At 45.4% G+C, this 26132-nt stretch overlaps 5 protein-coding genes across 5 annotated transcripts; 3 read left to right on the top strand and 2 right to left on the bottom strand.

Annotated features, from left to right (window-relative positions):
* Nucleotides 1–339: 339 nt before the first annotated feature.
* On the bottom strand, nucleotides 340–2547 carry EDB93DRAFT_179358 (uncharacterized protein). The gene is made up of 15 exons (XM_041455593.1): nucleotides 2389–2547; nucleotides 2318–2327; nucleotides 2248–2267; nucleotides 2165–2197; nucleotides 2014–2110; nucleotides 1930–1958; nucleotides 1840–1870; nucleotides 1749–1781; nucleotides 1621–1697; nucleotides 1511–1568; nucleotides 1346–1453; nucleotides 1148–1285; nucleotides 1082–1095; nucleotides 996–1021; nucleotides 340–938 (listed from the first exon to the last, which is right to left on the bottom strand). The coding sequence occupies exons 1-15, from the start codon at nucleotides 2440–2442 to the stop codon at nucleotides 809–811; spliced, it is 858 nt and encodes a 285-aa protein (XP_041301256.1). The 5' UTR covers nucleotides 2443–2547; the 3' UTR covers nucleotides 340–808.
* A 3695-nt stretch (nucleotides 2548–6242) lies between these two features.
* EDB93DRAFT_1243607 (uncharacterized protein) lies at nucleotides 6243–9412 on the top strand (the record flags this gene model as incomplete). Its single annotated transcript, XM_041452163.1, has 15 exons — nucleotides 6243–6331; nucleotides 6445–6517; nucleotides 6578–6778; nucleotides 6852–6904; nucleotides 6967–7040; nucleotides 7284–7466; nucleotides 7536–7676; nucleotides 7808–7970; nucleotides 8066–8114; nucleotides 8195–8329; nucleotides 8434–8784; nucleotides 8880–9021; nucleotides 9077–9189; nucleotides 9265–9282; nucleotides 9350–9412. 15 exons carry the CDS (start codon nucleotides 6243–6245, stop codon nucleotides 9410–9412), a joined length of 1848 nt encoding a protein of 615 aa, XP_041301257.1.
* Nucleotides 9413–10239: 827 nt separating this feature from the next.
* Nucleotides 10240–12302, top strand: EDB93DRAFT_1243608 (cytochrome P450; the record flags this gene model as incomplete). Its single annotated transcript, XM_041452164.1, has 11 exons — nucleotides 10240–10438; nucleotides 10491–10815; nucleotides 10865–11013; nucleotides 11061–11176; nucleotides 11226–11348; nucleotides 11404–11593; nucleotides 11650–11731; nucleotides 11781–11906; nucleotides 11956–11984; nucleotides 12035–12164; nucleotides 12209–12302. 11 exons carry the CDS (start codon nucleotides 10240–10242, stop codon nucleotides 12300–12302), a joined length of 1563 nt encoding a protein of 520 aa, XP_041301258.1.
* Nucleotides 12303–12625: 323 nt separating this feature from the next.
* Nucleotides 12626–13850, bottom strand: EDB93DRAFT_1185373 (uncharacterized protein). The gene is made up of 5 exons (XM_041450787.1): nucleotides 13517–13850; nucleotides 13377–13464; nucleotides 13165–13317; nucleotides 12947–13112; nucleotides 12626–12820 (listed from the first exon to the last, which is right to left on the bottom strand). The coding sequence occupies exons 1-5, from the start codon at nucleotides 13720–13722 to the stop codon at nucleotides 12681–12683; spliced, it is 753 nt and encodes a 250-aa protein (XP_041301259.1). The 5' UTR covers nucleotides 13723–13850; the 3' UTR covers nucleotides 12626–12680.
* Nucleotides 13851–24238: 10388 nt separating this feature from the next.
* EDB93DRAFT_1109088 (uncharacterized protein) lies at nucleotides 24239–25105 on the top strand (the record flags this gene model as incomplete). Its single annotated transcript, XM_041447920.1, has 5 exons — nucleotides 24239–24306; nucleotides 24360–24516; nucleotides 24581–24712; nucleotides 24825–24879; nucleotides 25050–25105. The coding sequence occupies 5 exons, from the start codon at nucleotides 24239–24241 to the stop codon at nucleotides 25103–25105; spliced, it is 468 nt and encodes a 155-aa protein (XP_041301260.1).
* Between the last annotated feature and the right edge of the window lie 1027 nt (nucleotides 25106–26132).

The following is a 26132-nucleotide window of genomic DNA, read 5'->3' on the forward strand; positions in this document are numbered from 1 at the left end:
CCGCGTATGATCATATCAGGTAGTTGACCGTTGTTCACAGGATTCTTGTATTTGATAATGACTCGCGCTGCCAGACACTTGTTTGTTGAATGGTATGTCGCCCAGCATATCTCAGGGTAATCGCCGGAGATTGATCCTGTAACAATCTGTTTGCTTAGCATCCGGGTCAGCTCTATGATACCGAGATTGAATGGTGCGCATCATGATCATGTAGTGGTAAGCAGTGACATGGATCGTGTACTTGTCAAGTCAACGATTTTTGAACCTCCGCTCGCCAAGGACCATATATCACGTGACGTATAAAGGTTGATAAATCGCTAAGTTTACAAGCTTGTTGGGGTCGTTTCTTTGCTCCAATATCCTCTCCTTCAAGCTCCAAGCATCGATAATATGGTTCAATTCTGTGGTCATCTAATAGGAAAAGGCTGGCTGCTTCAATACGCCATTTCTCTAGGTTTCGAGCGCCCCACACGCCGACGGAGGCAAGATATTCGGCTCTGAAGGAGTTACTGCAAAAGGATGACCACCTCGTTGATAGATCTTGCGCTGTCTCAGCAAACCATCCATCATGACATTGCAGTGGAGGTAGCTGATGTACCCTCCCCACAGAAACCCAATGTTGCGCACATACTATATCCATTTCAGATGATAGATTCCTACACACGTACATGTGTTAAAGTATTGTATTAAATTCATGAACTATCTATAAACAGATTTGCAGTGTGGGCTCTGCAATATCGGGGTATTGATCGCGTTAAGTCCAAACCTCACTCTGCAACCAACACCGAACAAGTCACGCGATAAGACGTTACACTAGTGACATGGGTGATATGGGAGACATGGGAATGGACACGAAAACATCGTGCGTATTATTGTCAATATGCCAGAGATGGAGGTGCATCCGCGTGGCGAGGATTGAAAGTATAAAGACCTCGAAACTGTATATATTTGAGGTATTGTCAGTAAAACACCACAACAGAAAATGAAGTGCATACTCTTCAAGGAAGGAGTGGTATGGGGACTAGGAGTGTAAAACATCGGTGATTCCATTACATTGAAAAGTAATTGCAGGTTTACGCACATCGGGAAATATTACTGGCACAAGGAAGTTCAAGGCCGAGAAAACTTTTCGGACAATGATTATCACCGATGAGCATGGACACAAATGACTTACGCAGACCGCATGCATAGTAGAATATATTATGCTTCACTAGGGTAGCATAGAGAGAGTATCTGGTCGACTGCCAGTTCCGCATAGCACGTATGAGTGTAAGGGAGACTAGTCCTGGGGAGAGCATCAGTCAGTGCGTGCTTATAATGTATCTCGGTTCCCGGCGACATGTACCCAGTTGAAACACGAACAAGAGAATGAACGGCAGGTATAATTTGACATTGCTCGAAGTCCGGTAGCAGCCTACGATGCCTGGGATGCCTGAGATCTCGCTAGTCGAAACTGTGAGAGTGGAATGAATATGTGCAAACAGTGATTGGGGAAGGAGAGAGCACGAACAATATCGGGAAGTGGCAACAGCCCTAAACCAAATAGCGGTGAATGATACAATGATAGCCTGGCGGAGTCAACGATCATGGACTTGAGTGTGCTCAGGGCACGAAACTCACAAAAAAAGTCGACAGCATGGCTACGAGTACGATTCTATTGCCACTCCAGAGTGCATATGTTCTGAGTACAAAAAAGCCTGAATGAGTTAGATCAGGAGCACATTTGTGTCGCGAGGAAGGAGAAATACATTCAGAGCAAGTGAGTGATATCACTGCAAAACCTATGAGTGGAAAGTAACGCTCGTAAGAACGTGTATGTAGCATGTACCATACACGTACATGAGTAGATATTGATGAACATCTTGCATGTCTGGCCAGGCACGCAGTAAGTGTCGTCATTAGTGGAATCCTAACTGCACATTTACAAACCTTTGGGTCCTCATTCGGGGTCAAGGTCACTGAAACATAGTATGTCAGTTCAGTATCGGTGATGGGTGCTGGGAACGAACGCACGACATATGTCTGCAGCAATAAGGAAAAAGGGCACGTATCGTGCAATGATATAGAGGCATTTTACCTTGGTCCAGCGTGACCGAAGCAGGAATGTCCACTTCGAAAAGTATATTTTCAATATTTAAAGCGAGGCATACCACACATTACGTACCTCATCGTGAAGCGAACATATATAATCATAGGACTGGATTAACAGGTTTGAGGATGGACAAGACTAGATCAGGACAAGCGTACCCAGAATGCAATGAGTGCCGCTGAGCCGTCACGTCAGAGTCAGGAATAAGGTATTCAGACAGCAACGCACTGCATATGTACTAGTGGCCACCCATGGTATATCAGCTATCATCTCGCGATCATGTTAAGGAATCGACGAACTGCCAAGTACTGCAGAATCCTGGCTGCTGCGATGTCCTCAGCCGAATAATCCATCTACATTCGTCGGAGAGGTAAGTTAGAAAGATGGGATTTGCATCCACAGCATGCACCTTGTTATCTCTTATGCATGACTCGGAGCTAGCCAGGGTGGCACTGTTCAGAAGCGCAAACCACATCTACTATATATGGTTAGATCAATCACCTTGGAATTCGTGCAAGCCCTTAAAACACGCATTGGAAAAGCCAGCGCCACTTTCAAACCTCTATGAGAACTTGCATAGGCTCATACAAAGAACTAGCAGAAAAGAACTCAGGCCTGGTTCGAAAGATATATCACTGTAAGCTGGAGAAGGTTATTAGAAAGGCTGAAACGTTCGGGTAATAAAAGACGACCGTTAATGAAAACATGCACATCAAGAAGTCGAAATGAGTCAAAAAGATACGTACAACGGATGTCGTGATAAGCCGCCAAGTCCCCCCCCCCAGCTCCTATTGTCCAAATCGGAGGCATCTCTTACTAGAGCTGGCATGCATTGGAGCCTCCGGAGTTCAAGGACATCTTCGGCGATACTGCGCGCACCGTGACACCGGAGAAAACGGAGAACTGTTTTGTATGCGGTGAATTAGGTGCTTATTGATGCAGAACGTTCAAGTTACGAGTAGCTGAGCATGTTGTTAGAAATACCGCGTAGGTTATCAAATGGATCCCTCTAATGTTGAATCGACTGCTGGTCTGACCGTGACATGGTTTCTAAGTTCTGGATGCGCGGCAATACAGGTTGATGTGGACCGTTGTGCACAGGATAGTGACTTGCCAAGTTGCGGTTACAAGATTTGGAATTTCGAAAGTCGGAATCCGCCGAACACATGACCGCGTCGGGCATACATTGTGACATCAACTCCGCCGTGAGTGGCAAGCACTGCAACATGGGCTGTGCACTCGGAATCACACAGGAGAAGCGCGTTTAAAGTCCCACTTGCATAGCTACATATATATCCCTAGACGCCCGTAGAAGCAAACCTCCGCACCGCCACGTCCAACAATCCAACCCATCCCTATCTGTAAAGAGTCCCTACTATGACCGTACAAACGCCCCGCACAACATCCCAGGTTCCGCTGGGCCCTCCACCACTTTCTTAGATCTCGCATGTACGAAAGTGAGGGTTTCCGCAGAGAAGTTGCCGTCGTCGTCGTCCACAAGTTATCCTTGATCATAATCATTGGAACGTTTGAATACTCACAATGACAATACCTCAGAGCCGTTCGCGCGCCGGTCTACGTGCCAGAGATAGAGGTGCATGCACGTGGCGCGGATTGCAAGGATTAAGACCTTCAAACTATATATATATGTGTGTTTGGGGGTGTTGTTAGTAGGACATAAGTTAGAGATGACATACCCTTCGACGGGGAGGAAGGAGGACACGAACTGGGTGTGCGCAGTATCAATGATTCAATCATCATGCTGAAGAGGACTATGTATGCACATAGTCGTGTAGCTTTGGCACAAGGACGTTCACGGTCGAGAATCGAGAGCTTTCGAAAAGTTAATCATGGCCGATAAGCACGGAAAAGATAAGCACGGACGCCTATGCATATGTAAGTTAGGCATGCATAGTAGAATATGCTATGATTCGGCAGGGCTGCATACAGAAGGCCCTTGGTCGACTGCCAACTCTGTATGACACGCACGACTCGTACTACTAGTTGTCTTCAAATTGTCGTGCCGTTACTGTGAGCGAGGTGTTATAGTTGCTGAACTTGAACAGTAAATGAACTATGAATTTTCAGATCCCGAGACACTCGAAAACATGAGCAGCAGGGGGCGAATAGCTATAAGAAATTGAGCATTTAGTGTCTAGTGATGAAAGTGATGAACAACACACGTATTAAACCGCGTAAATGATTATGTTGGTAGTGGCGGGTTTGAGAGACGATGTCGAATGAACATTGAAGTCGCTTTTTACGTATTTTCAATTAAGTTAGTATTGAGTATTCAAATCACAAATTCAAAGGTGCATACATCTCCTATTCAGCAGAAGAATTCTCTAGATTGCAGGAACAACTACATTGACAAGGTCAGCAACGAACTATGTATTGTGCCGTCAGCACAGAACCAATGCGAAAACAGAAACAGAAACACGACTCACTGTCCAGATGTGCTTATGGACAAGTTGCCTGCTCATCGGTAAGCAACCTCAGTAGCAGCGTGGTTGAGTGCCATGCTGTTGACATCGCAAGGTGCAAGGGCCGGGTGCGAAATAAATTACTCATAGTCACAATTATCGCAACACAGCGATCAGTGCAGCATGCATTGTTGCTGTTGCAGGTCGTTGATGAGGACTTGCTGGCGCCTGAGTCGGTCTGTGCAGCGACAGACATACATGCTGCCAAGGCAGTAACGATGACATGGAAGGAGAAATGCATGATTTATGCGAAGTGATACGGACCTGAACTGCTGGGCAGATGGGGCTTGCTTCCATACTCTGAAAATATTATTGTGAGCAATACTTGCGAGTTCTACTGCTTTGGCAGATTGGTTGCGCCTGGACGGCAGAACTTCACAGCGAATGGTTTAGGATGAATATATTGGAGCCCCAGAATCAAAACCTGCCATGTATGTATATATCTGCACTCGCTTCATCGTCGGCCACGTCACCCCAAAGAAATGAAAGCCCGAGCATCCGGTCTATATCGTTCATGATATTGTTTAATACCATATGTAGAAAAACTAGGCGAGAATGACTCACGTGCTAGTAGAGGCCTCGCGAAGAAAGGTACAAGACAGTGGGGCTTAGTGAAAACCGGCTCCAGCTCGTTCGTCGTTGTCCCCTCCTGGTCGCGCTTCTCCGCTGTCTTTCATCTAGAACGACGTTCGCGATAAGTTCTGAGCAATGAAGTTTGAGGGTCGACAGTCCACGGACAACTGCCACATTCACAAAGGCCAGAATTTACTTCTGCACATCGACGCCACTCGCATGATCGGAAAAAGGGCCTGGTTTCACTTTAACTCGCAATTGGAGTGAAGGTGTGGCAAAAGTCGGCGTTAATCAAGAATATTGTAAGAGAAGGGAGGTTCAAAACTGAGAAGCTAGAAATGACGGGCAACATATGGTAGTAGTCGTGCTCGAACCGGTCCCTGACGAAGTACGCTTGAAGTTGCGCTTGCTTCGGATACTTGCACATTTGGGCGTCGGGACGATAACATACAACCTTCGTTGTCGGACCTGTCGAACATCGTACTTGAAGAGATTGTGTCGGAAACGCGGAAGGATTTTTCACTGGGTCACGATTCGTCGAAAGCCCGAGTGAAGGGTGTCGGCTTGTCTAGACCCAGAGTGGTACCCATGACTGACTGATGTAATAGCATCAGAAATATCTCTGGATCATCATCGGCGACTCGGACCGACATTGTGAACTGTGAGCTGGTCGATCATGCGACTCGGAGGCACTAGTATAGGGATGCGCGCGCCGCAGACTGCCTGGTGGGGTCAGCATTGCCGCACCTAACTTTGAGTGGGAATCCGGCGCACCATGGTACTAAGCTAGTGGTGATCAAACAAAAGACCAAGGCGTCCCGGTATTGCTCAGCATGCCCGATTTGTACTTGTGTTTCACAAGGTCGACTGGCTCAGTCGCGGTGTTATGTTTACCAAGCTTTTGATGTATTAAAGATTGACACATGAAGAATCCGTGTCTGCTCTAGTCCCATCGTCATCGTGCTGCTCGTTGTCACTGTCGTCGTTATCATCGGCATCGTCGACGCCGTCGTAGTTGCTCACGCGTTCATATCCGAAAACAGCCTCCCTGGGACACCTAGGACTGTAACGCCTCTACGCAGCAAGCTCTCACCACTATGTCCAACTCACCCCCACCCGTAAAAAATCCCTACGACCCTACAAACGCTCTTGATGACATCCCAGGTCTTCACTGGGCCCTTCATGAGTTCCTTCAATCTCGCATGCACGAAAGCGAAGAATTTTGCGAGCAAAGCGATCCCTGAAAAGTACGCATATCTGTCTTCATCGCTTTCACAACGGAAGCTGAGATCAATGCAGACAGAGATTGTACTTCGCAACTGGATTTGGGCTTATTCAATGTGTGAAGGGTCTTATGTCTTTTGAGGATAAGGTTCACGTGTTTTGCTGCTGCTAGTACTCATACAACGCTAATTCGTAATTTGGACTTTAGGATCTCTTGGCCGCTATCAACCACACCAAGCGCGGTATAGCTATCGCTTCTGCACATCGCAAACGCCCTGGCAGCTTCGCAGGTCGTCTTGCAGGCTACATCGTTCCCTCACTCAGTACTAGCGGTACAGAATGGATCGCAGGTATGACTCCCGTAGAGCGTCATGCGGAACTCGTCTATGCAGAGAGTCTCTATCAAAAGGTGCGTCGGCTAGCAAGACCGTGTGTTTTGGGTGGTGTACGCGTTTTTGGGGGGCTAGCTGATGCTGCAATAGAGTCTTCTTGGGATAGTCTATTCAGGCGATTGGTTGGCGTTTATTCGGGAAGTGTATGTACTCCGTCCTTCACCCCTTTTTTCTCGCTAATACCTAAGTACCGCAAAATGCCCAGACTCAACATGCGTACCACTATCTCCATATATCGTCAACTCGGTAAATGGATCGAGACAGTCGACGCGGCATACGGTCTCGCCCACCCCGAACTACTAGCTGCTATCTCAACACCCAATCCCACACCAGAAACAGAAGCAAATGTCGAAGAGACGCCACCACAATCAAGCACCACGAGCTTTGCAAGCGCTAACTCATCCTCCGTCGCACATTCACCTCTCCCTTCCCCCAAACATGCATCTACACAAGACCTCACATCCCCACCATCCAACTCACCAGAATACCCCACACACCCATACCTCCCCTCCCCATCCATAGACCCTCATTTCCGCTCTGGCGTATACCTAGGTCTCGGCATGTCCCATCTCGTGCTCAGTATGATGCCAGGAAAACTCCTCGCGCTGGTGGAGTTATTTGGATATAAGGGCGATAGAAAGTTTGGGTTGGAATTGTTGGAGAGGGCTGGGGGATGGAGTGCGAATGGGAAAGTGGTCGAGAGGGGTGAGTGATTCCGGTCCCTGATCGTGTTTTGGAATTGTGAGCAAGAAGTACTAATACACTCACTCACAGAAGCAGAAGGCGTCCGACGTGCGATCTGCGATATGTCACTACTCATCTTCCACCTCGTCCTCTCGGCATTTACGTTCGAAGGCGTCGACGTGCGCAAGGCTGCGAAAATATTGGAGTGGAATCTGAAGAGATATCCAAATGGTGTGTGTTCTGTTTTGAGAGGTTTTGTGTTCTGATGGGTGGTTGTGTTTTCTCTCTCCCTCCCTTTCTATTCCCCCCTTCACCACCCGATACTCCGACACCCTCTTCAATCCCCTACCAACATCGAACAGGCGTCTTCTTCCTCTTTGGCGCAGGCCGCCTCGCCCTCGTCCGTTCCCAACCCTCAAAAGCCCTCACCTACTACGTACGCGCTGCCCAAGCTCAAACACAGTATCGGAATTTACACCATATTTCATGGTGGGAGAGTGCGGTTGCTTGTTTGGGGCTTTGGAGGTTCGTGTTTTTGTATGTTGTTGCGGGGGTGTAGTACAGGGTGGTGCAAGACGGGTGATGGGTATATGCGCGATACTGATGCTGGTCTTATGTAGAGTCGCGGAAAGTAGATCATGGTGGGGAAAACTTGGAGGCGAGGCTACAGTGGGTTTCTATTTGTTCTCTTTCGTTTCCGTGTTCATTTTCCTCTCATCCCTCCTTTATCGCCACCTCGATGCACTTAGTGGTCTAAAGCGACATACACGTACGGCGAAGCAGCGTGCTTAGCCACGCTTGGCGAGCACGCAGAAGCGAAGAAACTCATGGAGCGCGTCCAGGGGCTGAGGCAGAAAATCGCGGGGAAGAGCATTCCTGTCGAGGTACATTTTCCCCACCTTTTTTCTCATATATTCACATCTCTTACATCTCGCCATCCACCCCAAAACCTCACCAAAAAACAACCTAACGCTAACCAAATACACAGAAATTTGTCGCACGCAAAGCTCGTAAATACCTAGCTCAATCCGACAGACTTCTTCTCCCAGCCCTAGAGCTAGCCTATGTATTCCATGCGATTGCGCATGCTCCCAGGGAGGTTATTGCGAGGCAGATGATTCCTGCTGTTGGTGATGCTTTGAGGGAGCTGGGTTTAGAGCTTTCGTCTGGGAGCGAAGATTTGGTTTCATCTGGGTCTGGAAGGAGTCAGGGCGGTGCCAAGGCAGGTGAGGCCAAGAAAGGCAAAGACAAGAAGGTGGAATCGCGGAGTGGGTATTGGGATGATGTCTGTCTTGCGCGTTTCTTGGAGGGCGTGTGTTGGCGATTTGTTGCGTATCCGGTGCGTTTACTTTTTTTAGCGCCGACTTTTACGTTTGCATCAGCCTGTTCGGGAGATCAGTCTAGCCCCGCTGACACATGTCCCTCTTGTTGCAGGACCCGGACGCTGATCTCGAGCCTGATGAAAATATTCCTTTCTCACCGGAGAACGCGCGTACATGCTCGGAGCGCGCGTTCCGCGCTGTCTTTGAGCACGGACCTGACATCGAGTTGGACCATTATATTGTGTATTACGCACGTGCGTCGCTTTTGTTTTGTCATTCGTTGAGAGTTTGCCGACTCTTTTCTCATAGATTTCGAGTACGGGAGGCTGCTAGCGCGAACCGGCAATAAGGATGGTGCAAGGATGCAGTTCGATCTTGTTCTGTCGGGAAAGCCGCTTGAGGTAAATGCTGCGGGACGAAAGGTACGTTGACAATGACGTATACGTTTCGTCGATGATGCCGTTCAATCATGTCGCTAATGGATGTCACCTTTCCAGGGTAAATACAGTTTAGAGGTGCGAAATACGTTTTGCAGACAGGAGCGAACAAGTATGACTAACTCTTACGCTCTTATTATTGCAGAACGCACTTCACGTGAGGACGAATGCGGCGCTAGAAGCACTAGACCAGAACCGACTGTTGTGATACCTCCGGCAACGGACCCAGATTCAAGGGATATCTATTAGTATATCTATCGAGACGTGCTGTCTTTTCGTATGTGTTTGTTTTGCTTGCTTGCTATTGGGCGATACCTGCATACCTACTTACATATCATTTGTTGTGCCCTGATGTCTGACTGAGCTGGATGCAAACTATTACTCTGTATTCTACCTTTGAACTCTGGTGAGCCTCCATATATCTTGTAATTATATTAATCACTCTGAGCTCCTTCAAACGATATATGTATACACAAAAGATCCTTCAGAGTCATGCAGAGGTTAAGCGCCGAGACAGAAATTGACAGAGGAGAGGACCTAGAATTCCTGTACTGAATACACTAGAACTGAGGGAGAGGTGCCGATTCCTGAACGTTCAAGCCGCTCGGCGTGTGCCGTGCCGACCATGCCCAGTGACTGCAGCCTGACTTCACATGGGTTAGCTCTATATGGAGCTCCGACGCAGATTTGCTGGTAAGCTCTAAATACAAGTTCTCCACAACTCACATCATCTCAGATCTCAGTGTCTTGTTATTAATGCTATTGGCCGTGAGGCCCGTAGCCTACGATTAGTACATCGTATCTTCCCTCACTAAATTCTGCATGAACATTCTAGGGTCCTCGATTACCACGCCAAACAACTACGTCCACTTTAAACTTTGGATTGCCTCATTTCTGGGTGAAGATCCGGACTTGTATTCATTATCTGACTATCACAGGCAGTCTGGCTGCCCACGCATATAATGTTCAGGAGAGCACTCTTACTAATATCTCATCGCTCACTATACGATCTCTTACTCTTCCTCAGCTATCCGCATGCTCATATTCACCAGTGTTACTTGGCTGGACCTATGTCTGGCTAGCGCCGCAGTCTATCTGGTCAAGCAGTTATCCGGCAAGAAGAACCCCGCACCATATCCCCCTGGACCTCCGGGGTGGCCTCTCGTTGGGAACATCGCAGACATACCTCACAACAAGGCCTGGCTCACCTTGGCAAAGTGGGGCAAAAAATATGGCGAGTGCCTCATGTTTCTCAGCACGATTTATTTTAATCACATGCTGTACAGGTGACATCTTGCATGTCAAAGTTCCGGGTCGGCACATCATTGTACTGAATTCTGTCAAGGCAGCGATGGAATTGCTAGACAAAAAAAGCTCTATCTACTCTGACCGTCCAGTTTTTGCAATGGGTGGTGAACTTGTTGGCTGGAAGGACGGTTTGGCTTTTCTCTCTTATGGTGACCGTTTTCGCTATTACCGCAAGAACATCCACCGCGTCATTGGCAGTCGCACTGCTGTGAATGTCTACGAACCAAGTGAGGAGATCGAGGTTCGCCGATTTCTGAAGCGCGTGTTTGCACAACCTGAGCAACTGGACGCACATATCCGACAGTATGTAGTATTTGTCATTGCACGAATGAGGTCTTGATTTTTTTTCCAGCACTGCTGGCGCTATCATTCTGCGAATCTCTTATGGATATGAAGTGAAGGATAACAATGATCCTTTCGTCGATCTTGTAGGCCGTGCAATGCACCAATTCTCGCAGGCTAACGATCCTAGTGCCTTTATGGTTAACATCATGCCATGGTGTAAGACTGCAGCGTTCTGACATTTGCGGTGAGCTGAATATCTCTAGTGGCCAATGTTCCCGAGTGGTTTCCTGGTGCTGGATTCAAGTCCCTGGCCCGTGAATGGCGCCAGACCCTCAAAGAGACTGTTGATGCACCATACAAATTCGCCAAGGATCAGATAGTAATATCATCATCTACAATTTGATGATCACGGGTTGAACATACTACAGGGTGCCGGAATTGCCCCAATGTCTTACATCTCGAATCTGTTGAAAGGTCGTACTTTGTCTGCGGAGGAGGATCACATGGTGAAATGGTCTGCTCTATCCCTATACGCCGGTGGTGCCGACACGGTTAGCTCCTCCCAGACTAATCAGCATATTTTCAAACTAACATCTGTTTCCACAGACAGTTTCTACAATTTATTCGATTTTCCTGGCGATGACACTGTACCCTGATGTGCAGAAGAAGGCTCAGGCTGAAATAGATGCTGTTGTTGGCACTGATCGTCTTCCCTCCTTCGCAGACCGCGACTCCCTCCCCTACATTGAGGCCCTTGTGAAGGAATCACTGCGCTGGAATGTTGTCGCCCCTACAGGTATGCGTTTATTGTGTTATTTTCATTGCAGAGCAGTACCAATCACCTAAAGACAGGTATCGTCCACTGCGTCTCTGAGGACGATATCTATGATGGGTACTACATTCCGAAAGGATCTATGATCATGCCTAACATCTGGTTAGTGCTCGCATTTATGTATATTCGACATGATAGAATTCCATGCCAGGTCCATGCTCAATGACCCGCAGACATATGCTAATCCCTCCCAATTCAACCCTGAACGTTTCTTAGATAATGATGGAAGGGGTCCCGAGCGCGAGCCTCGTACGATTAGCTTTGGCTTTGGTAGACGGTACGCATGGAGTTAATTTTGAGTGGAATGCTAACTTTCTGCTCCGCAGGATCTGCCCAGGTATGTCCACTCACAGAAGTACTCTCAAGAAAACAGTATCGTGATGTTTGCTTGCTTTTGATGTGCAGGTATCCACCTTGCTGACGCTTCCATCTGGATATCTGCTGTGATGTCGCTCGCCGTGTTCGATATTTCCAAGATCGTCGAGAACGGCGTTGAGCAAACCCCCGAGGTTGACTTCTCATCAGGCTTGGTCAGGTATGTTGCGCATCCTATCGCGTTCGTAGTGCTTGTTTGAATAGACGTACTCTCAGTCACCCCGAACCCTTCAAGTGCTCTATCAAGCCTCGCTCTGCGAAAGCTATTGAGCTCATTCAGCAGGATGTTAACTATTAAAGGCATGAAAATGATTCTTGTTATTTAATTATGTCATGCATCCCGAGTCATGCATATCTTCTCATCGTGCTGAATCAATGTTACTTATGTCAATGGACACCCATAATGCGCGTGGCAGGTACTTCGACAACACAAGGATGCATTGTCTGTTGTGAGAGTTCGAGTTCATCGTTGGTGCGGGGTTGAGAGCGAAAAAGTGAGCACAGCTGGCCGACATCTCGCGACTAGGAAACAAGATTAATGATGTACCGAAAGGCATAACAAAATCACTGGAAGCAAAGATATAGTTGTGCATATGCTGCAATGCTAGCTCTAACTGTATCGATGACCACGAGTTTGTGGTGGAGATGCACAGCAGAGAAATAGTACGATCAGAGCCTACCAGGGAATGGATGGTGGTTGTGTGGGTGTTGTACCTGGAGCAGAAGATGTCGCGGATGTCGAGGCATAGGCAGGCTGAGTCTGTAAATGACGACTGCTGGGCTTGGCCGTGCAACCGTGTTTGTTGCTCAGTTTTGCTTTCATAAAGTTTGGCTCCGAGCAACAACCAAAGGCTGGACAGAAATCATTAAAGCACGGCGAGGGTAAAGGTACTCAGGAGAGATATACCTTCTTGTCCCGCACTGCAGCCACTTCGACAACACGAGGACTGCTTTGGGCGTTGTGAGAGTCGCGAACTAAAAGGGGTTGTGAGATGAGGTTCGGCTTCTTCGTCAGCGCCGAGTCGAGATCGAGGCAGGAATGAGGAAAGAGTAGACGGTAGCACACGCAAATGTGACCGCAAAGGTGTGGAGAGTTGCTGGAGTTCGTCTGGTGCAACATGTTGGGGTCGAAAGCGACGAAGGAGTGAAGAAAGGCGTACAAGGAGTGCATATAGATGGAATGCCGAAGGCCTTGAGGGTTGCGAAGGGTCTGTCGCGTCACTACTACTTCGGGTCGAACACGGTGGATGAGTGAAGAAAGGCGAGAGAGGAGCGCTTTGACAGAGGAATGGGGGGTGTGCACCCCTTGAGGACTGAGAGCAGAGGTAGAAGTCTAGATAAGAACTAAACAATAAAAATGCTAATTACGCACATTAACGTCGGCTTCCATGCTGGCAGAAAAATGTCGGTGAAAGCCCATTGAAACCATCAAACTAGTCATGACAACGTGTAGCGTCAGCCTAGAATGATACTGTTATGATGAATGAGAAGATTTGTAAACATGGCACGTACTTCCAAAAACGACTTGCCATCGAGCGAAGAGCGGGGTGTATGCTTAACTGCTGAATCATCTTGAGATGCCTTCTGTTTGAGTTTGTCTTTTGGTGCCTATCGGCAGACATTGTCAGTGAGAAAGAGCGGGCGGGTGATATGTCGACACTCAGTGGCACAAGATTGGTACCAATAGACAGTAAGTCTTTTAGGCCAACTAGTCCCATGCATGTGCGTTGCAGTTCTTGCAACCAGTGACTAGCACTTTTCCATCAAGGGAAAGGGCTGCAGAGTGCAAATCATTGACATATTCATGCTGGAGGGCTGGACCGACTTGGAGGTTGGTGTCAAGATTCCATCATCTAAAACCAAAAGCCGAAAATGAACCTTGGAGTACTAGATGGTTACCAGAGTTCGCGTTTTTTTTTTGCAACAACAACAGCTCCTCAATGTCTGGGCCAAAATAAAAATTCTTTCACCGTTGGATAGCCTGATGTCGAAAGTACAATGCCTGTCAGTTTTATTCTCGATATTTGAAGATTTGGGTCCAGCGGAGAGTTACCGTGTAAGGTAGACCTCAAACAGTTCCATCAAATGTCATGTGATCGTGACCGACTGTGACAGTTGAAGGATAAGCTAGGATAAGGTCAATGCCGAGTTGCCGAAAGAGCTATGCTAATGAGCACAATTATGTGTGACTAGTACAGGTAGGAATATAGTGGAAATGTGATTAAGTAGTAGGAATTGAATAGATAAAGTTATGTGCAATGACCAGTTGAGAAGTGTAATTGTGCAACTCACATTTTCATTATCTTTGACATGGTGAATCTTTTGTTGCTTCTTTGCTCAAGCTTTCTCTAAATTGCCACTCCATGTTTTTCAAAGGCGCTTGAACTGTGATGGATTCTTGAAGGCCATAGAACCTTAGCGCAGTGACACACTGTCAGTAATATACTTAGTTGTCAGCAGACTGTTTGTCATGTCTTGCTGCTTCGGCTGTAAGCCAGTTAACACCCAAAATACCAGAACATCATCATCTGAGCTTGTACAATCAAATGGGAAAAGCGAAAAAATTTAATTTTTAATTTCAAGATTTTTCATGTAGCCATTAAGCCTCTTGCTTAGTTGTTGATTAATGGCCGAATTACATGCAATTGTCACGCTTTGTCATGTGACATAGGATGGAACTGCTTGAGGTCTACCTTAGCAGTGTAGGATTGTCTCAAGGGTTCGCATTTTTGTCACACTATGTCACACCCTGCTGTCGAACCATTTCATGCTCCACATGACTTAGACTCCTGACCAGCCCGTCTAATGAGGCAAACCATTGATAGATGGAGTCACTGGTAAAACTGGGTTTGAATTTGGAGGTTGAGCAGATTCTCAGGATAACGTGACATATAAGCCTTTTCAAGGATATCAAAGAACATGTGAACTTTTGCTAAGCCTTGCAAAGTCTAAGTCTTGTCTTATCAACGTTCAACTCATTGCGCTAGCTGCTTAACGGCCCCATCGTTCGTCACTGTTGTCTCATGTAACAAATACTACTTGCCCTTGTGCTATATGTTATGACCTCTTCAATTCTAAACTGTAACTTTAAATGTTCTGTGGACTCTGGGTTTGTGGACATCACAGGTGATCCTCCATCGAGCACCTCTTTCACGGATCCCACAATTATGCCCTCCTCTCGCCTGTCATCAATGGAGTGCATCAAATCTGCCATCAAAATCCTCCGAGATGGCCGTATTAGCATCCTTGACTTCATGCTAAAAATTCTCGATCCATCAGAGGCTTGTTTTGCATATAATTATGGCATATAATTGTGACCGCATATTCAACTGCTCTTGGCAGGAAAAGATGAGTGTAGATGTTGGGAAACCTACCGTGGGAAAGCTTGAGAAGATGTTTGATTGCTTGTTTGCAGATTCGCGTGGTTGCTGTAGTGATGGTTGTAGCGTTGGGCTTGAAACCACATATTTTCATACTCGCCCGAGACATATGCGCACATGTCTGACGCACTTCTGCACATGTCCGAGCCACTCCATATCGAATATGGCACATTGGACCTTCGGACATCGCATCGGCCGATCGCACTTGTCCATCCCGTGTCCTGTCCATCCAAACTAGCCTCACTAGGTGCGTAGTTATTCCTGTGCACGTCTTCTGACATTTGGACCGCGTTATTACATGTCTGCAGCACCTCATGTCTTATTACATAGGACATTGGACCCAAAATATATTGCTACTATCTTCGCCTGTAGTATTCCGAATTTCTACATACTTACTTAAATACTCTGTAGTGACCCGTAGCAATGATCATCCAGTAGTTAGGAGCCATTTCCCGACTCTGCGGATCACCCAGAATATTCTCGTAGTTCTTAGTTGCATTGCGAAATATTACCATTCATTCACTGTCATACTCTGTCACTCGTTATACTCACGCATACCGCTCGCAATCCAACACTCATTATAAAGTTTCCGACCTATTATTGTGAAGTCCGAAAGTCCGAAATATCAGACATTGCACTTTGGCTTCAGACATTGGAAAAGTACCTTCGGACATCATCGTATTACCTTCGGACATTGTTTTGCAGTATCGGACATTTTGTTATTTGCATTACTGATGCATTTTTACTACTAAAACCAATTAGCAATCCCTTTAGGATCAAATGCACTTGCTCTGCAAGTATAGCAGCATAGGTCGTGCTAAGATCTACCTAAACATTGTTGACTAGATAGTACAATTTCTGCTGAGCCCAGCGGAGATTTACTCTTTACAGCAGAATCCACAGAGAGAGCCAATGCCTTGATATCCTTCAGAAACTTATTCACATCCGGTTGCTGGTCTGCCAATGTATGTACAACCATCACTGCAAGTACATCTTGAAGCAATTTTGGGATGACAGCGGAGCACCTGCTAAGGAAGGATATGTTGATAAAAGGTGATACAAAGGTCTATATGCCAGGCAAAATATTTGAGTGTAAGGGAACATGAGGATGACCGGACTACCGGTGAATCAGACACTTACCTCCATTTCCCATTTCATGAGTGTGTGGAATGTTTCTGCATATCCAGGCATTGCAGTGGCAAAGCTCTTGTCCACATACAGGTGAATGGTCAACAAGTGACAATTGGCATAGAATAAAGCATGAGAAATCTCTTCAGCAGTGATCTCACCATCTGAGTAGGCCACAATGACTTGGTCAGAGCCAACCAAAGTTCTGGTGGTGTTCATGGAGAGTGAATGAGGATAATGTTGTTGTTAGAGAATGGGAAAGTGGGATTGTTTGCACACATCCAAATAAATACATATTAGCTAACCTGGGAGCGATCCAACTGGTACTCTAAACTAACCAGTGTAAAGAGTAGATCTGGATGGTATGGTAACTCGCGAGGTTCGGACAGGCCTCGGAATGCAAGAACTGCCTGTGGAAGGTTCGGACAAGTGCACACGGCCTTCGGAAGGTCAAGGGAGGTTGGGGAATGGTATGGATGTAGGTGTTGGATTGCCTGGTTCCGAGCCCAGCACTGCAACCATCGTTACATCGGGTACACATATTCACTCAGCCCACTCCTATATCATGGTACAATTATTACCATGGGCCCATGTGAGATGGCCCTTCCCCATCAGTACATTGTCACGCTCGGCTGCCTGTCTGAGATAGGTGAATTCACTGAATGGGCTCCAAATGCTGGGTGGTTTGTCATATGCTGTCACTTCTAATGCCTGCTGAATCATTCTAATTGCTTATCAGACTAGCAGTATCATATAAAAAAATGTTTTATTGTTTTGTAGTAAATACATGATAGATTACAGAATTGAGAGTAAGGTGCGAGCTCAAGAGAATGACAGAGGCAAGAAGTAACATGACTGGTAGAAATACTGCAGATATGTGACATATTGCAGTAAATGTGCAGGTAGGCAAACCTATACAAGAAAATGTTGTCAGGAAGATAACCAGAAAAAGAAATTGTGCACGCACCAGACACCAGATTACTTCAAATTTCCATCATACATTGTGCCATCCCTTGATCCTGAATTATATATTGGATCCTATCAGTGAATATATGCACCATTAATAGAATCCTACATTACTGCTAATGACTTACTTTGTTGTTTTGAGAGTCTGATATTAGACTATATGGTGCCATGTGCAGTAATTCATATGATGAATGATGAATAATGAGAGAGAGATGTAGATGAGAGACAACAAAGCAGGCAGAATTTTGCAAAGTCTGTTGTTTAGACTTGTTGATGTCAGAGCTTCAAATGCTTCAACAGTCATTGATTGAGCACTTCAAGGGGTGTTTGCCAATGTTTATCAATTTATAGAATGGCAAGGGAATACCATGGAGCTTAGTAATTTTGCATTAGAACTACTATTAAGATACTAGGGGTGTATCCAGGCTGAGAGAAAGAGTAGCATATCCATATCAGAGTACTATCATAATGATAGGAGTATATCATTGAATAGCAGATACATGCAACAATGGTATGCTACTAGCTACTTGACATCATAATGATCAAGTCCTTCTTTGACCTTTGCAACTGTCATCATCCATGATTATAAATATTTGTCAGCATCAGCCCAATCAGGGAATACCTGAGTTTTGAAGTTTTGCTGATGTTATTTCAAGCAGAAGTCGAGAAGATTCAGGATGTCATGTTGCATACTTTCACTGACAGTGCCCACAAGACCTATGGTTCAGGACTGCTTGTTTTTTTACATATTCTGTAATAGCAAACTAATTGCAGAAGACCAATGTGCCCCTGCAAGCTGCATTCTCATATCCTTGTTCATTACAGAAATGGCTGGCCACTATTCTGGAAAGACAGTATCTAATTATGTAGATGATGTTCACATCTGGTACATTTTGCATGGGGTACCCTGGAATCTCAGAGGAGATGCAGAAATTGATACCTTATTCAAAGCCACCATCTTGTTAACCCCGCCCTCATCCAAGAAGCCCAAATGCAACTCCTATGCTATTCCCTTGATCACAGCCATCTGCAAGAATCTCAATCTCAACAGTCCCCTTGATGCAGCCATATTCACATGCCTCTAGTGATGTGCATGGCCCAGCTAGGCCAAATTCATGGCCTGACACGGCTTTTGGCTTGGCCTGAGTTGCTTGAAAGCCCAAGCTGGCGGCCCAGGCCACGGCTTTGTGACTCTGCGAATTTGATCTTCTATGTATCTATGTAGGTTTATTTTTGTCTCTGCTGTTATCTTTTCCAGCTTTGACAACGACGATCATAACACAAGTTATGTTCAAACAACTGGTGAGTCGCCCAACATTACTATTTTCAGTGCTTTACTTTCCTTTGCCAGGCTCCCATATGTTGTAGCCTTTGATGGGCCAAAGCCTAACAATCCTGAAGTTCAAGGCGCGCTATTCTGAGTTGAATCGAAATATTTCATCACCTCCATTTACAACTAGCAAAAGCAAGGTCGGCAGCCTCAAGAAGCTTATCTGACAAGTTCAAAGTGATTCTGAGGACGACAGAGAGGCAGATATAGGCGAATCTACTGCTGACCCATTGAAACCATGGAGGGTCGAGTTTTTGAGGTATATTGAGACTATTGAAGCAGCTCTACCAGTTAGGATGAGCACCATACGATGGTGGGGGGTAAGTAGCTTTGATTGGATTAAATGACAATCACTGACAGTCATTTTTATTTAGATTAATGCCGAGCGATATCCAATCTGGGCCTCGCTTGCCAGGGACTATTTGTCAATCATGACTTCATCGGTCTTGAGCAAACAAGCATTCTCGCAAGGAGGTATTACAATTAGTAAGCAGCGTAATTGACTTAAAGATGATGCTGTTAAAGCATTACAATGCGTGAAATGCCTTCTATGTCACAACATTCTATTCTGCAAGGCCGGTCCATCATCTCTTATGGAGGTTGAAGCTGATGACTGTTATAACTGGGATAGTTCTTCTGTCAAAGGTCAAAGATAGACCAGTCGAGTTGACAGTTCGTCGGCCTTCCTAGTACAAGGAAGGTTTCTGGTTCAAGGGTTCCCTCTGCACAAGCGCTGCGGCTTCTATGCAGGATCAGCGGCGAGTGGTTTCAGCACTTCTGCCTAGGCAGTGAGTGGTTTTAGCACTTCTACCGCAATCAAGGGTTCAGGCTAAGACAGTGAGTGACTGTCTTAGAATCAGGTATCAGGCTACAAGGGTGGAGACCTTGTAGATCAGGATTCAAGGGGAAAACCCAGTAGATTAAGTTAAGGAATACAACTATGGTACATGGGGTTTATATAGGTAAAAGGGAGCGGTGCAGCCGTGACAAGAATGGTAATAAAGATAGGAAAAAGAGTACAACCTATCAAGATAGCAAAGATATGTGAGACCGCCATGCGGCGCAAGATAGTATCTATGTTACAATCAGGAAGAAGAGAAGTGCAGACAGCCCACTTGATAAGAGAATAGCCGAGTCTAGATGAGTCTAGAGTTGGCGGCATGGTTACAAAGGAAAAATGAAATAGGAGTAAATGTTATTGTAACAATGACTCTGAAAACGATGCAGAGACTGGTGAGGTTGGAGATGATGATGAGGAGGGTTGGGATGCACTGATCTTAGATGATGAGGATGATGAATTGATGGACGAGACCTAGTAGATAGTATAATATATTGAATATTGATCTATTTGACTTCCAAAGCTGTGACTGGGCCCAAGCCGAGCCACGGCTTTGGCTCACGGCTCGGCCTGGCATTTTTGAAAGCCCAAGCTGCCCCAGGCCAAGCCAAAGCCGGGGCTTTCAGGCCAAGCCGGGCCAGCACATCACTACATGCCTCACAATAACATTTTTTGCCTGTGCACAAGTTGGTGAGTTCACAGTACTGTACTTAGATGCCTTTGACCCTACACACCACATAAAACCATCAAATGTCAGGAAAACACACAATCATTAAGAACTAGAGATGACAAATTTTCATATTCCTCACATCAAGGCTTCAATTGAAGGTGAAGATGTGTTCTGGGCCAGACAACCCAGCCCTGCAGACCCACAAGAGGCCCTTAGCAACCACATCCATGTCAATGAACCTCTGCAGGATGGCGTGCTATTTGCATACCACCACAAGAATTCCATTCATCCTCTCACAAAGACCTGTTTCCTCAAGAGACTAATAATCACAATGAAAGCTGCAGGCTGCAGACCCCTGCAAGGACATAGAATTTGCATGGGAGGGACTTTCAAATACCTCCTTCAAAATATCCTGTTCAATGTTATTAAAGTCAAAGGCAGGTGGGCAAGTAATGCTTTCCTCACATACTTAAGACACCACACTCAAATATTAGTGCCATACATGTAAGCCACACCAAAGCTACATGATGAATTCCTGCACTATATACTACCGCCTGTCTGTTAATGATGAATCTTCCCTCACTTCAGTCATGCCAAGTAAGTTATAGTGTTCTCCTCCTAAAAATAGGGCTTTTGCGATGCTCACTGCATGCATTGTCGAAACTCCTAAAACTCAGGATAGCAGCTCACCTTTTTTCCCTTAGGCTAAAGCCTCTTCAAGGCTAGCAGGTGCTGCGTGCCCTCACCCAAAACCCTCACCATCTTATTCTCCCCAAAAACAAGCTTGTACATAGTTCATCCATTCAACACTTAGTTTGAATCAAGTCGTTTTCTTCTCTGCACAAACAGTCTCGCCAAGTGTGAACCTCAAAGATAGTTCATAATGTGCTGTTTAAGTTGTTATTGCACCAAATATAGTTTTATTCATAACATTTGTTAAAAATTGCACAGATAGTCTAGCAGTACATCATGATAGAGATTATCTACAGATCATCAAAGCAATATGTGTTACATATGGATGTTATCTACTCATATCATCATCATCATCAGCATTGTTGTCCAGACTGATCTGCTTGCAACCCTGCATCATGATCAATTGTTGAAGCTGCTCATACCTTAATCTCAAAATTGGATCTGCCCTAATGGTGTTGATTAACTCCAGGATTGTGATGTAGGTGTCATAGAACTGTTGTAGAGCCTCACATCTCCACAGGCACTTCCCTCAAATTCTCCCACTTTCTCTACACACTCCAGCTCTAATCCAAAGGATACATCTTGCACAGTAGCACTCCCTATGTTCTACTTTGCAGATTCCACTGCTGTAGAGATTTGCACTATTGCAGGTCTGCAACACTGTCATACTTCAGTGCATACCACCTGAGTTTGCAGCACCAACTCGCAGCATCATTCCCTAGCCTTTTTCCAGCTATTTCCATATCAGGAGACACTTTCCCATGCACTGTGCAACCCTCGCGCGATGTTCTCGTGCTCGTGCATTGCTCGCTTTCCCGTGCTTTCATCACCCTATCATCCAGGAGCATCCACCCACTGTCCAGCAAGTCTCCCTGGTATGTATTTTCACTTTTATTTAATATGGCAACATATTAGAGCATGGACCCTGACTTACATACCTTATTACATACATTATCTCACACTTGGCTCACTTAGCGAGACACATATGTAGGTCCGCATTTTTCACCCTTACCACATTACACCACTGCTTACCTTAGTGGAGTTCCCTCATGATGTCCATAGCCAGATTCAGAATTTATTAGCAGTCTTTTGTTTTCATTGAGCCCTCATTTATTGCTCATTGCATTTCGCATTTTCGCATTTTTCGCTATTTTGTGTTCCCGTGTCTCGCGCGCACATCACTCGCTTCACACAGCCACTGCACGACTGTGGATTTGTCTTCTTTGCTTCCCCTTGGATTGAATGTGCTTGTCCCTGCAAGCATAGCAGACTAGGCATAGCACTGATCACTATATCAGCTTCTTGTGTCCCTCCCCTTGCATTTACCATTTGACCAACAGCTGAGTTGATTCACCTTCAATGCACAGCCACTCGCACTTTGCGCGCACTGCACATCTGCTTTCACATCGTCTGCATACCCATCCATCCATCCTCCCCATGTCCTTAGATGTTCATTGGTGCGTTTTCTCACTATATTCCCATTTTGACTAATTATTTCCATCGCTAATCCTTGGCCTAGTGCTATGCGCGCAGCCAAGACCCTATTACCTACCTCGCGTACTATATTTAGCTTATTCGGCTTGCTACATCGGACCTGCGTGCCTAGCGGCACTTAGCTACCTTTACATATACTATCCCTTTACTCTATTTTCTGGGTCGATTTTCCGTCCACTTTCTCTGTGTCTTAGATACAAGGAATTTTACTCATTGTTGCCAGTGACTATCTGAGTCTCATGCATCTGCGTATCTGCCTTTGCCTTAGCATCAGCCAACCTTAGTTGGGGTGTTAACAGTCTTTTTGTATTATCTATCCTTACTCTCTCTCACTTGTTCGCCGTTCGCCTTCGCTCGTGTGCACTTACTTTCACATTGTGCACTTCGCCGTCTCACATTTCGCACCCGCACGTCATCGTGTGTGTTTGCCTTTCACTTCTTGCAACACATTTGCCTCACGCACCTTAGTGGTTTATCTCCCTATCATTGGTTTGGTGTTCCTCTATTTATAAAGAAAGGTTTTCCTTTTACTCAGTTAGCTACCTTTGGGTCAACGATTATACTAGTGCCCGGGTCTATCTGTGTTTGCTTAGCTTAGCATTAACTTTCCCCACAGTTTAGATTCCTCTTCTTCGCCATTCATCTGATGCATCAACAGATTTGGACCTGCCTGTGCAATATGCTTTGACAGCATTCTGCACTGCAGCCCTGCCAAGGGCAATGGCACTATTGAGTTGAAGTGGATCAATATACTCATATAGGCTCTTCTGCCATACAACATTGATGATCATCTCAACAAAATTGTTGGCTTCCAAAAACTGACACTACTCAGTGCCATCATCATCCTGAATTAGTGAAGTAAAATAAGTGCTTGTGACAGGTAGAAATAAAAGATGCACCAATTTGAACTTATGTAAAAAATTCAGATCCTTCAGTAGGCCAGGAACTATTGCAATTTTGTGTGCCACCTCCTCTCTAAATTCTGCAGATATAGGTAGCCATAGGTTGAGTGCTGTCTGAACTATATTTGTGGCATAATCCCTAAAGATCCACTGCATGTTTGACATGCAGGTCACCAGTTCTTCATGAAGAGCCTTTTTCTTCTTGAACAGTTTATATTGGACTTCAAAAAAGCATCAGTTGCAGCACAATCAATGTATCAAGAACTCACCTTGACCAATGTTAGGAATTTGGGCCTTCCTAAGGGCCTTATTGATGATGGCCCCTTATTTTTTTGCATCAGAAAAATGGTGTTCCTTTCCTGCATCATCATGTGATGCAGCTCCTCCTTTGTAGCATGCTTGATGGTGTTAAGGGTAGGGTTGTTGAGCTCCATGGCGAAAGTTGAGTTGGGAGCTTGATTGCCTGGCACTAGATTTGGGATATGTACTGGTGTTGGGGCAGTTTCGGATACTGGTGCTGGTGCCAGCACTGATGTTGGTGTTGGAGGCAAGTGCTGGTCTACTGGACGCATTCCGAGTTAACCAACTGATTGTGAAGTATGTAGCTTCTAGTAAGTAGTATTAAATATTGATAAATGTCAAAGTATAAAGAAATGAACATATATGAATAATGCCATGACTAAATTCCCCATGATCAACCTCTCTCTCACAGAGAATGGTGATTCAACTATCTGAGGACTCTGCTCTGGGGGTTGCGTGCAGGGGATATATGCATTCCCAAGATCCTAATGCATATGCTGCTGCACACCATGACTATGGAGATTGAGATCCTGATGTATAGGGCCAGCACTTTCATCCTCTTGAGGTGCTGGCTGGACCTCCTCCTGTGGTGTATCTTGAGGTGAGTGATAGTTGTCTTGCAGCGGGTGGTAGTTGTCTTGTGGTGGGTGGTAGTTGTCTTGCAGCAGGTAATACTAGTCTTGCAGCAGGTGGTATCAATCTTGAGGAGGGTAGTACTGGTCTTGGGGAGGATGAGATTGGTCTTGAGTGGGGTAGTATTGGTCTTGGAGAGGGTGGTATTGATCCTGGACTGGTTGGTACTGGCCTTGAGGTAAATTGTAGTCATCCCTCATCAAGTAATCTTGCGGCTTGAGTGCAGGTGGGAAATACTGTAGTGGTGGTTGGCCAGGCTGAGAATGGAAATTCTGGCTGGAAAGGAGTTGGAGGTTGAAAAAGAATGTATAAGTGGCCATCTTCCATGTTGGCAGGCCAGCACAGGGAATCAGGAGTTTGTGGGCAATCTTGGGGTAAGCCAAGTTGGCTGGTGATATTGCAGCCTGAGGTGTTCAGCACTGAGTTCTTTTTGATTATGGCAGTGCCTGAAACTTGAATAGATGGAACTGACTTTTTGTTTGGCAGATGTTCGTCATGATTAAGATGTTGTTTGTCAAGGGGTCATGCAATCTTACTAGTAGTAGTTTCTTATCATTCACTTACCCAATGGAAAATATATTCAATCATAAAGAACCATACATGATGAGTATACATTAGAAAGATTATATAAAAGGCTACAGCGTGTTTCACATAAGTGGAAAATGAAGAGAAATTGTGGGGGTGCTGATGTATGATGAGATAAAATGGCAGACATGATGATTGGTTGGAAGTGGGATATGGAAGTGATAGGAGGTGATAGGAATTGAAGTGATAGGAAACTTTAAGGATTAAATGGCTTGGCATCAGATTGACTGTGCATGTGTCTTTAATATAGAACCAAAGAAGAAACAGAAAAGACACAGCAACACACTCTCTTATTTATTCACTCTATAAATAAGGTTATTCAAACCACCATCACTGTGAGAGCCTGAGGAGTTGGAATCATCATTCGCTACAAATTCATTAGGCAAGTGTTCTGTATCACTGCTGTTTGCAAATAATGTGACACATTTCCTGGAATGAGCCGTAAAGTGTCTATACTGTTCATTGGCGATATCAAGATTGTCCAAGATATTGTTGATCATCTTGCAAATTGGGGAGGCCTCACTTGCAGACCAGCTGCCTAAAGAAGTCCATTTCAACCTCTGCAATCTGAAGTACTGCTTCTTGCTCTTTCCGAAGTAATTGCATAAACTTCTTCTGCCTCTTGATCAACTCAAGTTTCCAGGACATATGTATGACCACATGTCTCTTGTCCTGGGCTAATACCTGTTTGACTAGAGCAGTCACACAGAAAGTACTATTGGACATATGAGACAAGCCCTTTTGGAGTAGCTCTCTACCCTAGATCTTTGTTTAAGTAAAATATGTTGAGTGAGAAGTGACATTATTACCTCATGTAAGTCTTGCTTGGAGAATTTCTTGTGTAAAGAGTACATAATGTACCTCTTCACAAACCCAATCTCATATTGGAGGGAGTTATAAATAAGGTGTGGCTTATACTGAGTATGCATCTTCTTCTGAAAACACTGAAGATGGTCTTTCTTTGCTAAAGAACTAGAATGTTTGAAGTTAATGAGATGTCCACTGATGGGACAGCTTATGCATTGAGCTGTCTTTTGAGGGAATGATAGGTCTAACTTGATTGATCTGAAAGACATAGGAAGAGACAGAAAGGACATGATTTGGAACCAGAGAATGCTTAGGGTAATGCTAAGTCAACTCGAGTTGATGCTGTATTCCCAGAGTCAAACAGAGGGAGGAGGCTGACCCTATTGTTAGTGGAGCTCATAT

The sequence above is a fragment of the Suillus bovinus genome, assembly GCF_016758785.1.
Source record: "Suillus bovinus strain UH-Sbo-P2 chromosome Unknown EDB93scaffold_137, whole genome shotgun sequence".
Taxonomy (NCBI): domain Eukaryota; kingdom Fungi; phylum Basidiomycota; class Agaricomycetes; order Boletales; family Suillaceae; genus Suillus; species Suillus bovinus.

Bases quoted from the DNA above. Each gene is read 5' to 3' on its own strand.
- EDB93DRAFT_179358 (XM_041455593.1), bottom strand. From the start codon at position 2,442: ATGGATTATTCGGCTGAGGACATCGCAGCAGCCAGGATTCTGCAGTAC. The intron at 1,959-2,013 runs GTGCGTTCGTTC...ACTATGTTTCAG, and splicing joins TATTGCTGCAGACATATGTC to TGACCTTGACCCCGAATGAG. The intron at 1,454-1,510 runs GTTCGTGCTCTC...CCACTCTCACAG, and splicing joins TGTTGCCACTTCCCGATATT to TTTCGACTAGCGAGATCTCA.
- EDB93DRAFT_1185373 (XM_041450787.1), bottom strand. From the start codon at position 13,722: ATGGGACTAGTTGGCCTAAAAGACTTACTGTCTATTGGTACCAATCTT. The intron at 13,465-13,516 runs GTACGTGCCATG...GTATCATTCTAG, and splicing joins ATGGCAAGTCGTTTTTGGAA to GCTGACGCTACACGTTGTCA. The intron at 13,113-13,164 runs GTACGCCTTTCT...ATGTTGCACCAG, and splicing joins TCCATCTATATGCACTCCTT to ACGAACTCCAGCAACTCTCC.